Source organism: Meriones unguiculatus, chromosome 7, assembly GCF_030254825.1.
Source record: "Meriones unguiculatus strain TT.TT164.6M chromosome 7, Bangor_MerUng_6.1, whole genome shotgun sequence".
Classification (NCBI taxonomy): domain Eukaryota; kingdom Metazoa; phylum Chordata; class Mammalia; order Rodentia; family Muridae; genus Meriones; species Meriones unguiculatus.
Genome location: NC_083355.1, coordinates 26,405,956 through 26,419,382, shown reverse-complemented (window position 1 = coordinate 26,419,382; position 13,427 = coordinate 26,405,956). Strand labels below are relative to the sequence as shown.

The 13,427-nt window shown below is 51.7% G+C and overlaps 1 protein-coding gene across 26 annotated transcripts in view; it reads right to left on the bottom strand.

Moving 5' to 3' along the window:
• The window catches only part of Cacna1g (calcium voltage-gated channel subunit alpha1 G), a 63,100-nt gene that overhangs the window by 25,102 nt on the left and 24,571 nt on the right, over nt 1–13,427 (bottom strand). For 17 of the 26 annotated variants that reach the window (XM_060386914.1, XM_060386916.1, XM_060386917.1 and 14 more), the window contains exons 10-16: nt 8,657–8,808; nt 7,782–7,967; nt 7,578–7,692; nt 7,343–7,498; nt 4,352–4,420; nt 2,775–2,859; nt 2,496–2,695 (exon numbers count right to left, since the gene is read on the bottom strand). In XM_060386914.1, the coding sequence (XP_060242897.1) occupies nt 2,496–2,695; nt 2,775–2,859; nt 4,352–4,420; nt 7,343–7,498; nt 7,578–7,692; nt 7,782–7,967; nt 8,657–8,808 (963 nt within the window). The remainder of the gene's footprint in view (nt 1–2,495; nt 2,696–2,774; nt 2,860–4,351; nt 4,421–7,342; nt 7,499–7,577; nt 7,693–7,781; nt 7,968–8,656; nt 8,809–13,427) is intronic. The other 9 variants (XM_060386920.1, XM_060386934.1, XM_060386924.1 and 6 more) reach the window with 1 other exon arrangement.

Genomic DNA, 13,427 nt, shown 5'->3' with positions numbered 1-13,427 from the left:
AACTGCAAGCAAATGCATATAGAAAATGTTCAGTGTCGCTAATCAGGAAAACACTAGTCTTTTTTTTTTTCACTTTTGTATGTGTGTATGAAATCTCTGTCTCTCTGTCTGTGTGTGTATGTGTGTCCTCAACTTCTACCCTGTCTTGAGATGGAGTCTTTCATCCTTTGTCATTATCTACACAGCTACGTATGAACTTCCAGAATTCTCCTGTCTCTGCCTACCCTCTCAGCATAGAAACACTGGGATTACAGACAAATGCTGTTTTGTCCAGCTTTCCGCGTGTCGTGGGTCAAATTCAGGCCCTCATATGGTAAGCACTTTACCCCCCGAGCCATCTCCAAAGCTCCAAAACACAAGTTAAACAGTAAGTACCTCACACTTGTTGGAATAACTATTGTCCAACTCCGTGTGGAGAAAAGGGAACATTTGCACATTGTTGGCATGAATCTAGATTAGTACATCTACCGCGGAAAACTATATGGAGGATCTTCAAAAAAATCTAAAAATAGAATGATCGTATAATCCAGCAATTCTACTACAGAAAAGATTTTAAATCAGTATGCAAAGGAAACAGATGTAACGCTCATGTTCATTGCATCACTGCTCATAACAGCCAAGTATCCGTCGACCAAAAGGATTAAAAAAAAAATGGGGTTACGCAGATGGCTCAGCGGTTAAGAGCGTGCAATGCTCTTTCAAAGAACCCTACTTCAGTTCCCAGCATCTACATTGGGCGGCTTGCAACTGCCTATGGCTCTGGTTCCAGAGGAATATAACATGCTCTTCTGAAGTCTTGAGGGCACGGCTCTCACATTTGCATGCACGCATGCGCACACACACATACACACAAATTTATAGGTAAAAATAGAAGAAGTATTTTTTAAAGAAAAAGAACATATGGATCATACACACAGCATTCAGCCTTTAAAAAGAAGGAGGCTAGGAGATGGCTAAAAGCCTTGCAACACAAGTTTGGTGGCCTGAGTTCAGGTAGCCAGCACCCATGTATAAAAGCCAGGAATGGCTGCGCATTGCTGTAACTCTAGCACTGGGGTCAGGGGTCAAGGGTCGGGGGTCAAGGGAGGAGATAAACATATCCCCTCAAGTTGGCTGACAAGTCAGCAAGCACCAACCTTCAGCCAGGGACCCTATCTAAAAGGATAAGGTGGAGAAAAATGGAGAGAGACATTCAACATTGACCTCTGGCCTCCACACACACATGCACTCACATGTACATGCACAGGTGCACAAACACACACGCTTAAGTACACATTGGAAAAAAAGAAAATCCTGCCACTGCCAATAACAGGGGTGACCTGGGAGAGAAGAATACTGAGTGAAATAAGTCGGGCGCAGAGAGGCAGAGTCCCTCGTGGTCTCCACTAGGATTCCAGAAGAGCTGAATGTATAGGGGCGCTGAATGGTGGCACATGGCGCTCAGGAGCCTGGGAATGGGGAGCCATTTGGTCCCAGAGTACAAAACGTCAGTCAGAGCAGAGGAATACACCTATGGTGGTTACAGACGGCAACGGCCTAACGTATTTTTTTTTAATTCGCTAACAGAGTAAACTCTAAAGGTTACGACACAAAAACGTTTGTGAGGCGCTGTATTCATTAATTAGCTTGACAACATCATTCTGTATTTGCATGCACCCAGCGCCACATTTTACTACAGAAATACATACAACAATTTATGCGCTATAAAGAAAGTCAGAGCCAGCCGATGCGGTGGGGCAGAACTTTAATCCCAGCACTTCGGAGGCTGAGGCACGTCAGGCTCTGTGAATTTAAGGCCAGCCTGGTCTACAGAGCGAGTTCCAGAGCTACACAGTGAAACCCTGTCTCAGAACACCAAAATAAATAAATCCTTGGCTGAGTGATGGTGCACACCCCTTACCCCAGTACTCTGGGAGGCTGAGGCAGGAGGATCATGTGTTCCAAACCAGCATATGCTGCATAGTGAGACTCTTGTTTCAAAATGCCAAATAAACCAAATAATAACAAATTAAAGATAAGGACTTAAAATAAATAAATAAATAGAATGACCGTGAAAGCACAGGCTCTGACACCAGGCTTCTGCATTAAAAGCTGGCTCCGTCACTCACTTAAGCCATGGTCACCATCAGTAAAATGGAGGCAATGATGGTTCCTCTCTTACAGAGATGGGGGCCAGTAAAGACAAGTTAAATTCTAGCATGGTATCAGGAGCTGAATTAGGGACTGATTAAGTATAAAGGACAAATGTGTACCCCATCCTTGTCCACAGAAGGGACCCAGAAAGGTTAAACCCTGCCCAAGGTTTTGCTGTGTTTTTTGTTTGTTTTGTTTTGTTTTAACCTGAGGCTCTGCATCACATATTTGCTTCACTAGCCTTGACTGCTGTGTCCAGCCCATGTCCCAGGAGCTGTCTCCTTGGACCGGCCTGCCTCCATCCCCTCACCCTGCTGTCCTGCTAATCTTCCACAACTGGGCACCAGTACGCATTCCCTTACCGGCGGCGATTTCATCTCATGATGGGCAGCTCCAGGGTCAGCGGACCCACTGCTACTGGTGCGGCGAGAGGCAGGGCCCAGGGCCTCCCCAACACCCGTGCTGGAGCTCTTGGGCAGTGACATTGGTGTAGCAGCTGTATGGATGATGAGGGGTGGCAGAAGGCTCTTTCGTAGCTCCGGGTGCTCTCCCAAGGCCACCACTGCAAGAGGAGAAGGGAGATCCTAAGTCCGTCCAGGCTGGTCCAGGGCCAGAGGCTACACCCTCAGGACCCTACTCACAGGCCAAGCGCTTCTTCCTGTCCCCATCGCCATCCACGCTGGGTGAAAAGAAATCAGGCTCTGACTCAGACTTGGTGGCATCTCCCTAGGGTCAGGGAACAGTGGGCCGTTAGGACCTTGGCTGGCCAGGTGCCATCAGCATGGACCTTTTCCCTCTCTTCACATGAACACACCACACACAGACCACAGGAACCAGCAACCACGATATGAGGCATGCATGGGGACAGGCCAGACCACCCAGGCTGGGGGCCTGGGGCTTCCCATGGCGGATGCCTCTGCCTCCCACCAGCTCTTAACCTTAGGAAAGTCCATGGATAACCTAAGCCCACAGCATAAGCAGCCTGGCTGGACTGGCACCAAGACTAGTTGAGGGGTAGAAGGGGTGGTTGTATGAGCAGGTGGCACAGGCTAGAGGGGTTGAGAAACCAGGGTGAGGTGACCACTACAACCTCAATTCCAAAAGCCTCCTCAAGGCCCCTTCCCTTCTCCTCACGTTGTCCCTCCCTGAACCTCAAACTTGTGGATCTGTGAAGGAAACAGAAAGACCCAAGCCGGAGAAACTTGGCACAAAAAGGGCACTTTAGTCCCTTGACCTCTGGCCTCTACCTTCCCCAAGCCCAGCTCCATCCTGGCCCCGTTTCTGCTTCTCTCACTGTCTCTGGGATAGATTTTTTTTTTCTTCCTTCTTAGCAGGTTAGTAGGTTTCCCAGTAATTACACACTTCTCCTTAAGAAGTTATTAAAAAAAATACTTGATTGCTACTTTTGATAAGGGCATAAATATTGGATAATTGGCATCTCAGGGGATCATTTTCATTAACTCAGTTTACATCCCTAACGAGGCCTTTAATTATCAAGTAGGATCTCCAGGGGGCAGCTAGGGATGCATAGCACTGTGGGGTCCCATGGGAAGCCTGGCTTTGCCCCAAATTCTAGTGTCAGGGCAGGAGACAGTGGAGAACAGGTTTGGCATGATAGGCCAAAAGGAGGGACATGCTCAGAAGTGGCCAGTAGGACTCAGTTCAGCGACTGGTTGTGAGAGACTGGGGGTGGATTTAAAATTTTGTTATGTTACAGCAAAAGCTACGCCCCATCCTTGCATCCCCCGGAGACTTGTCCTGAGCTGAGGTATCTGTGAGGCCTCCAGTGGGGGCCCAGGGCAAGGCGTGAAGGGGAAAAGAGTGAGGGAGCATGTTCCACCGAGGCTGGATGTTTCAGACTCCTTCAGGACCCGGGCGCAGGCAGGCACGCATGCGGTGCCCACGCACAGGTACACATAGAAGATTGTAAGTCCCTTCCTTCTCTGGCCCGTCCACAGGCCTGGCAGGGATGGGAACGTGCCCTCTGCGGGTTGATGTGGGCAGAGGCAAAGAAGCTCCTCCCTTCCTCGTCCTCAAGCTGGGAAGGGACTTAAAATCAAAGCAAAAAAAAAAAAAAAAAACCTCACACCAATGACCACCATGGCGACCACAGGTTGCACAACAGCTGAGCATGACTGGGAACACAGAGACACAGGGGCAGAGTGGAGGGGGGGCACCGGGCACAGGGGCATGCCGACTCGTGTGATCGCATACCTACCCCCTGGGAGTCGACAGGCAGCTGAATACAGCTTAACTGTCCACTCGCATCTTCCCGTTTGCTGATTTCCTACAGGGAGAGGGGGAGGCAGGGGAAGGGCTGCTCTTCACAGGCTCTCTTGGGCCTTCAAAGATCAGCGATGTCCCAAGAGGACATAGAAAAAGGAAATGAGAGACACGGGGTAGGGAGAGCCGGACAGGACAGCCTTCCAGAATTCAGCCTCAGGCCCCTAGGCCTGAATGAATCCGAACAGTGAAGGCAAAGGCCACAAAGATGACACAAGGGCAGGAGGGATCAAGTCCCCCAGTGATCCTTGTGAATGTGGCCACCGTGCTTTTCTGTGGAACTACAAGTGAAAAGGAGTGGCCTTGACGGTGCCAGGCAAGTGTTCTACCACTGAATTACATCCACAGCTCTTGGCTTTTTGAGACAGGATCTCACTGCATGGCTCAGACTGGAATGGAACTCATGACCCTCTTGCCTCTGCCTTTCAAGCACTGGGATCATATAGGTGTGCGCCCACCACACCCAGCCTTAAACCGCTTATGAGCTCAGCTTGCTTCCTTGCAAGGTGGGAGATGGCACCATCGCAAGCATCTTCCAGGGCAGGCACCTGAGGTCAGAGAAGTTAAATAAACTCCCCTCCACTGTGCAGACTGTGGGCTGGGCCCGACACCTCCAGCTGAGAACAGAGCTCCTCTCTCTCTGCTCTGAGGCGTCTGTGTGGGAATGGGCAACAGGGGTTGGACTGGGGAGAGAGGGTATGAAGGAGAAGTGGGCCTCGATGAGGAACAAAGTCCAAGTCCTTTCAAGTGAGAACGGAGGCATATGCCCAGAGTGGGATGAGATATGACAAGTACCAGTGGGGGTGGCGGTCATGATGTTGTTCAGTATGAATTAATGGCCGCACACAGGGCCTGCTGCTTGTTCATCTAATTAAGCTCATGGATGACAAATATACAGCAACTCAGGGCGCTACCCCCTGGGAGTCAGGAAATCATCAGCCAGGCGGGCTCTGCCCCCTGAAGCCACCCCCTACCCACTCTTGGCAGGATGTTAAAGCTAGTGGGAGGGCTACCCCTTGAGGTCCACCAATATGGGCCAGCTACTTCTTGCACGGAGGTGGGTTGTCTTAATCATAGAAACAAAACAGCATTCCAGGCCGTCACAAACAACCCCAAAACTCAGACTTGTCATGGAGGTTAGGACAGATGGCTCTGGATGTGCCCACGTCATCAGCAATGAGTGACACCCCATGCAGGAGAGTGGAGCAGCCCCTGGGGGTCAAAGGTGAAGCCTACCCTGTGGAGGAGGTTTAACCTTAAAGTCCTTTTTCTATTACACATCATACCTGAAGCAACCCAGCCCTGGAAGGTGTCGGGCCCTGGGTGACACATTCCCAGGAAGGACGCTTACGCTATAAAGGTTTAGGAGGGGATCTCCTGTGGGGCCCTTGTCAATCCTTCCCATGCTGGGAAAGCTCTCAGGCCCCCAGCCGGGCCGGGGTGACCAGGCCAGACATAAGGGCCTGGCAGCTCTGTTCCCACACTCAGACATTGCTGCTGCCTAGCAACCAGGCCAGCTCAGCTGCACTCAATTTAACAAGGTGTTTTGTGAAAGCTGGTTGGTGGCGAAGGGGCTATCTACACTGGACACCCCCAGGTCTACCATGGTAGCTGGACGAGGGAAAATAGGTTCAGGTGTTTTCCTCCACTTCCCTTGGAATTTTTTTTTTTTTCCTTTTTTGCCTAAGAGTAAATTCAGCCGTCACAAATTTCCTTTGGAAGGGACCAAAGAGACCCGTCCTCACTCAACTCTTCACTCCAGCAGGCAGCTAGCAACTAAGTGCCGATCACGAGGCTTGTGGGAGAGCCCTGCGGTACCCCTCAACTCTTCAGGTCCTAGGGCAAATGGCAAAGGAGTGTCCTATTGCAAGGTGAGGGCCAACGACCTTCTGTCCTTTCAAGAGACCCACTGTCGCTCCTCCCTGCACTTCAAGCTGCCTTTGCTGCCACCCAGCAGGGAGGAAATGTGATAATGGAGAACTACACAATTAAAATGGAACCAGAGAAAGGCCAATGCAAGACAGAGGCTTCTCCACACCACTAGCGCCCCACACCCACACCCACCCCCCAGCCCAACCCAGCCCAGCCCAGGGGGAATAGCCCTCCCTTGCAAGGCTGGGAAAGAGTCGGAAAATAGATTTTTGTTTTTCCACCGTGTGGTGGGTATTTATAGACCAGGCCGCAGCGGGAGTTTCCATCCGGGTCACCCAGCGAGAACTGGACCAAGAGCTTCTCTGGGCCCGAACTGGTGCATTTCTAGGTTGGGTCAACCCGCCCTGTTTGAGGTGCTGGGATGACGGGAGTAGGGGTGAGAGCTTGGGTGGGGAAACAGGCAGAGTGGAGGGAGAAGGAGGCGGGATTTGGGGACAGAAACTGTGCCCTGGCACAGCCGGGGCAGGATCAATGTGAATCAATATTAATTGATGACGCTGCCTGTGACGGAGGTGATGGAGTCTGGGCTGGAAATAGGACGCTCATCTCTGCCATGCTCACAGCTAATTGGGCTCATTTCTCACCCTGGGCAGCTCAGCCCTGCCTAGGGCCCTGGTGGCATCTTCATCAGATCAGCCTGCACTCAGGCAACTTGCACACAAACCTCCCACACTTCCTTCCCAGATGTCCCATAAAGGTCCATGCTCTGGGGTCCAGCTACATAGGTCTCCAAACTTGGCTTGTCTTTCTGGGGGGAAGGACCAAGCTGATTAAAAGAGGACCCTATAAGCTGCCAACTTATAAACCGCACAGCCATCTGCTGTCTCACCCCACGGCGACTTTCATAAGGCCTAGCACCTCCCACCCCAGGCCCATCCTGGTTTCGTCCAGTGGTTATTGCCTGCAGGATCTCCCAGGCCTCACAGTCAGCAGCAGAGGGAATAAGATGAAGAAACAGTCATCCCTCAGTAGGGTGAGGTGGACAGGGGGTTACCTCTGCCTGGAAGCCCTCCACCAGAATGGCGACAAGCAGGTTAAAGAGCACGTAGTTGCCAAAAGTCATGAGGGCAATGAAGTAAAGGGCAGCCCAAGATGACGTGGAAGCCATGCCGTTGTAGAGGACTTTATTCCAGTCCTCCTGAGTCAGAATCTGCGGGCAGGGGACAAAAGTCAGGGCTCCACTCAACACCCAACCTCCCCAACCCACCCCTGCCCTGTGACCCTCGAACCTGAAAGACAGTGACAATGGCCCAGAGCAGGGAGTCAAAATTCTTCCGGTCTGGCAACGTGTCCCCATCCCGTTCAGATGCAAACTTGCAACCAAAGAGATGCATGCCCAGGATGCTGAAGACACAGGGAGTCCCAGACAGGGTCAGGGTCCTGTGATCCTACCCCTAGCCCCACCCCAACTCCTGGGCTGGCAGTGTGCTCACCTGAAGATGAAGATGAAGAGCATGAGCAGCATGCAGAAGGTGGCCACGTTGTCCATGGTCTTCATGAGCACCACGAGCTGCCGCTGCAGTGCCGGCAGGAAGCGAACTAGCTTCAGCACCCGCATCAGGCGGAAGGTCCGCAGCACCGACAGGCCACCTCCCTGCTGGCCCACAATCTCCCACACGCTGTGGGAGGCAGGCAGCCTGAGTCCCCTGCAGCCCTGTATCCCTGACTTCCCTTTCTGAGGACCCACTGGTGACAACGGAGATAGTCCGGCCCAGCTTGGAGAAGGGTCATGCGCATCCCTTCTGGCTTCAAAGGGGCTGAAGTTCCAGGTGACAGACAGCTCCAGTTGCCTTGATCCTCCCCTCCCAGCCAGAGACCATCACTACCGGCAACGGGCGGCCCTCTCCCTAAATCCCGCCATAGCAAGAGCATCAAGTTATGGAATATTTGCTTTGTTCTCTTCTAATGAAATCTAAAGCCAATTTCAGAAACCAATAAAGTAGTTCTGGCTCAGGGCCGGGGGGTGGGGGATGAAATTCTTTCCAGGTCTTGGAAACCCTGAAGTAAGTTGCTGGGCGTCTGAGTTGGTTTCCAAGCACTTTGCGAGCGGGAAAGCCGTCTGTACCTCTTCCTCCAACTCCACTTGAGAGCCAGCTCTCTAATCCTCACCCACCCCAGGCCTGGGTAGGGTTGAGGACAAAAGGTAGATGCAGGCAGAACAGTTGGAAAAGGGGCCCAGGCTCTAGGAGAGCAAGGCAAAGGCCAGGGAGAAGATAAAGGGACGGAGGGCCGAGGCCATCCATGTCTCTCACTCCGAGCCAGCCCCACTGGCATTCTTTCAGACAGAGGCAGGGAGGGGCAGTCATACCTGATGACGACAATGACACCATCGAAGATGTTATAGGGATTCTTAATGTAGCCAAAGGGACCGTATACGAGCAGCTTCAGGAGCATCTCCAGGGCGAAGAGGCTGGTGAAGACGATGTTGCTGATTTCCAGGGCGTTGGTGAGTTCCTCGGGCTGGAGGGCAGTGGGGTATGTAGCAGCAGACTCACCCCCAAGCCCCACACCCCAGTCATCCTGAACATGTGGCCCCAGGGAGAGAAGGCGCAGGAATAGCAACCTTAGGGACTATCTGGGGGAAACGGTACTCAAGAACAGCCATCCTGGGAAAGGGACACATGGGCCCCAAAGGCCCCATTATTTCCAAGGCTGGATCTCAGGTCCTGAGATTGCAGATGTTTTGTTTTTTTTTTTTGTTTGTTTGTTTGTTTTGTTTTGTTTTGTTTTGTTTGGGGGGGGGCTGCTATTTCTTCTGGGAAGTCTAGGAATCTCCAGTTCCTGTACTGGGGCCCAGGCCACCAAGGTGATGCTAAATGACACCAGAGGGCTATGTCCAAGGTTTTACAAGCACCCCCAGCCCTGTAGTCCCGTACATACACCGCAGCCACTCCATGAGCCTGACGGCATGCTTCAACTATCAGAAGCTGTGCTTGCTTCCTCCCAGACACATTGCAAATGTGCACACCCCTGGTCACATATGTGTCAGCAGGCAGGAGGGAGAGCCCCGGAATGAGGATCTGCAGCCTGAGCCTGATGACATCGGGAACAATCCTCAGCCTATCCTGCCACTCACTCTGTGACCTTCAGTAAGACTCCAAGCCTCTCCGGCCAACTGTAAAACACCAGTGGCAGCGGCGGCAGCAGTTCCTTTTACGTTACCACCCAGGGTCTGGGGTGGGACCAGAGAGGCATCCTAGCGGGGCCCTCGGAAGAACGGGAGACAAAAGCCATCTCCAGTGCTTGCTCCACTTCACGAGTCTCCTCCCTCCAGTACAAAGTGCCCGCTGTATGCCCAGCGATGTACCAGGCGTTGAAAGAGCTGTAAAAAAACACGCCTCCCAGGAGCCCCGTGTCTAGCTAGAAACAAGTTGTATACACGCTAAACAGCTGAATAACCTCAAGGGACCTTAGAACCTGCCTGGGTGCCAAAATAAATGATCCAGACAGAAAATCTGGAAGTTCGGGGCAAGAAGATGAAGGGGGGGAGGGGGCGATGCTGAGAGCAGCCATAGGGAGATAACACTTGTCAGGAACTCCAAACGGTGAGTGGTGAGTGGGGCTCCCAGGAGAGCCTTGGGGAGGGAGGGGTAAACAGACAAAAGAAGCTGTCATTCCAGCTGGGGGGGGAAGGGAGGTGCCTGGCCTGGCTGAGGGCTGGTAAGGGATGTGATTACATCAGTGGAGTCACTTGCCCACCTGGCAGGTGAAAGGCCAACCAAAAGCCCCAAGTGGCACACTAGCCGCCCCAGAGGCCGAGTTAAAAGAAACAGCCAAATGAGGCTCTTGCTCCATCAGACAGACACCTCCTCCTGTTTACCCAGATGACTCGTCTGGCTTGCCCAAGCGTGGAGCCAGGTCCTGGGTGCCACCAAATGTATTTTAATGGCCCCAATCTGTGTGACCAGGCTGGGAGGGAGGTTAGAAAGCTGGAAGAAAAGGGCCTGTCACTAGTGGGCTGGGACTGTGTGTGTGTGTGTGTGTATGTGGTGTGTGAGGTGGTCACAGAGATACACTTTCAGCCCACGACAGGGTTCTTTCTTCCTAAAGGCAGGTCTGGGGGGCTGGGACAGTGTGTGTGTGTGTGTGTGTGTGTGTGTGTGTGTGTGTGTGTGTGGTGTGTGAGGTGGTCACAGAGATACACTTCCAGCCCACGACAGGATTCTTTCTTCCTAAAGGCAGGTCTGGGCGAGGGGGGGGGGGCGGGGAGAGTCTGAGCGTCAGCTGAGTGGCTATTGGGGGAACTCTTTTGGTCCTCCATTGCTCTGGCAGATCTTGAACAAGTATTGGATTCATAAGCTGTGAGTGGAGCACACTGCCAGCTGATCTAGATAACAGGGTCACACCGAGACAGGACCTTTAGTCCTTCCAACATCAGCACAGTGCAGAGGGCAGGAGAGAGGCCATTTAAGTGCAGATAAAGCCCAGGGCTCAGACCTCTTCCCACCCTCCTCTACCGGTTACCAAAGAACTGTCGTCGGTGAGCCTGCCGCACTCCCACAGCTGCCTCTCCCAGCCTTCCACCCCGGGCCCTAAACACATAGCTATGGTGCCTCGCAGGTCCCTGCCTCTTCGTAACAGCCTCCCTCTGTTTAAGTTACAGGGGAGCAGAAAAAGCTAAGAGATGGTGAGAATGGGTCAGGCGGAGGGATCTAAGATCCAGGGATTTTTCTCACATCAATCTCACATCAATCTCGCATCTCCCCGACCCCAATAACACTAAACAACGAGGATTCAGACCAAAGCCACAGAGACAGTACAGGACCCGTAAAGCCACACAGACACGTGATGGGCTGAGCGTGTAACACATCTCCTAGAGACCTGTGTCTAAAGCTCAAACTGGCCCGAAGACAGTATGAGGCACACTTACGATGGGTGGATTTTATGTCACAGAAAGTATACAGATTGAGCATCTCAAACCCAGAATGCCAAACCCAGAATCTGCGACTTCCTGAGTAACAACGTGATGCCCCAAGTGGCATTCCCACCTGACTTGTATAGGTCACAGTCATAAGCAAGGGTTCTAGCTAGGCATGATGGTACATGCATACACCATCAATCCCGGCATCCATAGGCAGAGGCAGGCAGAACTCTGTGAATTCGGGGCCAGCCTGGTCTGCATAGTGAGTTCCAAGCCAGCCAGAGCTACATAATAAGGCCTTGTTACAAAACCAAAGAGAGAGAGAGAGAGAGAGAGAGAGAGAGAGAGAAAACCAAAACACAAGTATACTAAAAATATAATTTTAAACCAGGGCAGTGAATGCAAGGAATACATGAACCTGCAATGAACTCAGACATAGGCCCCTGCCTAAGTTATCTTATTATGCACATAAAAATACAAATCTAAAACACTTCTGGTCCCAAACATTTTAAGTGAATATAAGATAATTCAATCTGTACTTGGGGGGAAAAAAGGTAATTCAATTTAGACTACTAAGAGATGAAAGTACAAAATTCCATGCAAGCAGCTGAAAGCATAGTAGCTTTCAAGAGCTTTATTTGAGAATTAAAACAAACAAACAAACAAACAAAAAAAAAACGGAGAGGGGGTCTCCTATGTAGCCCAGTCCAGGTTGGCTTTGAACCCACAAACCTCCAGTGTCGGTCTCCTGAGTGTTGGGCCACTCTGCCCTGCCAGCACCATATCATTGATATGGGTTTGCTCCAACAGTGGTCCCTAACAGGATGTCTACTGTGTGTACACAGGTTTCATCCAGCCCAGACATCATCCTTGGGGCCCTTAGGCAATCTACATCGATAGTCTATCGGGCACATACAGCCTCAGCTTATCAGGACATAGCAAAGGGCTCAGTGAGAAGGCAGATGCAGGCAACCCCTGGGGGGCTGTACCTTCGATCTCTATCAGACGCAGGGGCACCAAGGGCTGAAGACTCTGCCCCACTTGTCCATGCAGCTTTGGAGAAGCTAGGGTGCCTGGCACAGGTAGACTGCGGACCAGGCACTTTGTCTCAGCCTTGCTGCTCTCCTGCACACACTTAAGGACCAGGCCTCTTTCTCAGAACCCAATATTCCATCCCCCAGGAATCCATGAAAAAAGAAAGAGGAGGACGAGGATGAGGACGAGGATGGGGAGGAAGAGGAAGAAGAGGAGGAAGAGGAAGAGAAAGAAAAAGAAGAAGAAGAGGAGGAGGAGGAGGAGGAGGAGGAGGAGGAGGAGGAGGAGGAGGAAGAAGAAGAAGAAGAAGAAGAAGAAGAAGAAGAAGAAGAAGAAGAAGAAGAAGAAGAAGAAGAAGAAGAAGAAGAAGAAGAAGAAGAACCTTTTCCCAGAAAGCCAGAAAATCAGGCCTGTCCAAGTTAAATAAATCGGAGGCTGGGAATGTTTTGCCAACACAGGACAGCACACAGACACAGTCTTGGTAACAAGGTTGCCCCAGGGACTGCAGCTGTCATTCTGACCACTCAAAGGGGCAGAGGTGGAGTCACGTTCTGCTAGAACCCAGCACTGTGCCAGTGGGCTGAGGACCTCCCAGAGTTCAGAGTTCATTTCCTCTTTACTCCCAACCAAACAAGGGATGGAAGGACAGGAGATGGCCCGGAGAAACTGAGGCCTGGAGAGGTGTAGGAACTTGATGGGTATTATGGGGCTTCTTTGGAGTGGGCTTTGAGCACACTTCTCACAATAACCCTCCTATCACACTTGGAGAGAAAGCCCAAGGAGAACACACGCAGGTTCTAGACTCCCCTCATTGACTTCCTGGCTTCAGATCCCCTTTCTCAGGCCTCTGGCTGGGTACCCACTGCCATTCCTAGATGTCAGGACTCAGTGGACTCATGTATAAGAGGCAGTGTCAGCCTGAGCGTTTGCACCTGAGGCCCAGGCCTCTGCTCTCTACTGAGGCTAACTTCCATCCCCATCCCCATCTCCCAGCCTGCCCTCCCTCCCCTTGATCATCACTTTGTAGCCATTATAACCCTAGGTCAGCTGCTTGCTACTATAGCACTTCCCTTGACCACACTTTAAAGCCCCCTCTGTGGACATATTTCTTGACGTAGTTCCGAGCCTTTCTACCTCTGTGACCTTGGCAGGTCCGCCAGCAGCTCAGACCCCCTGGAACTTC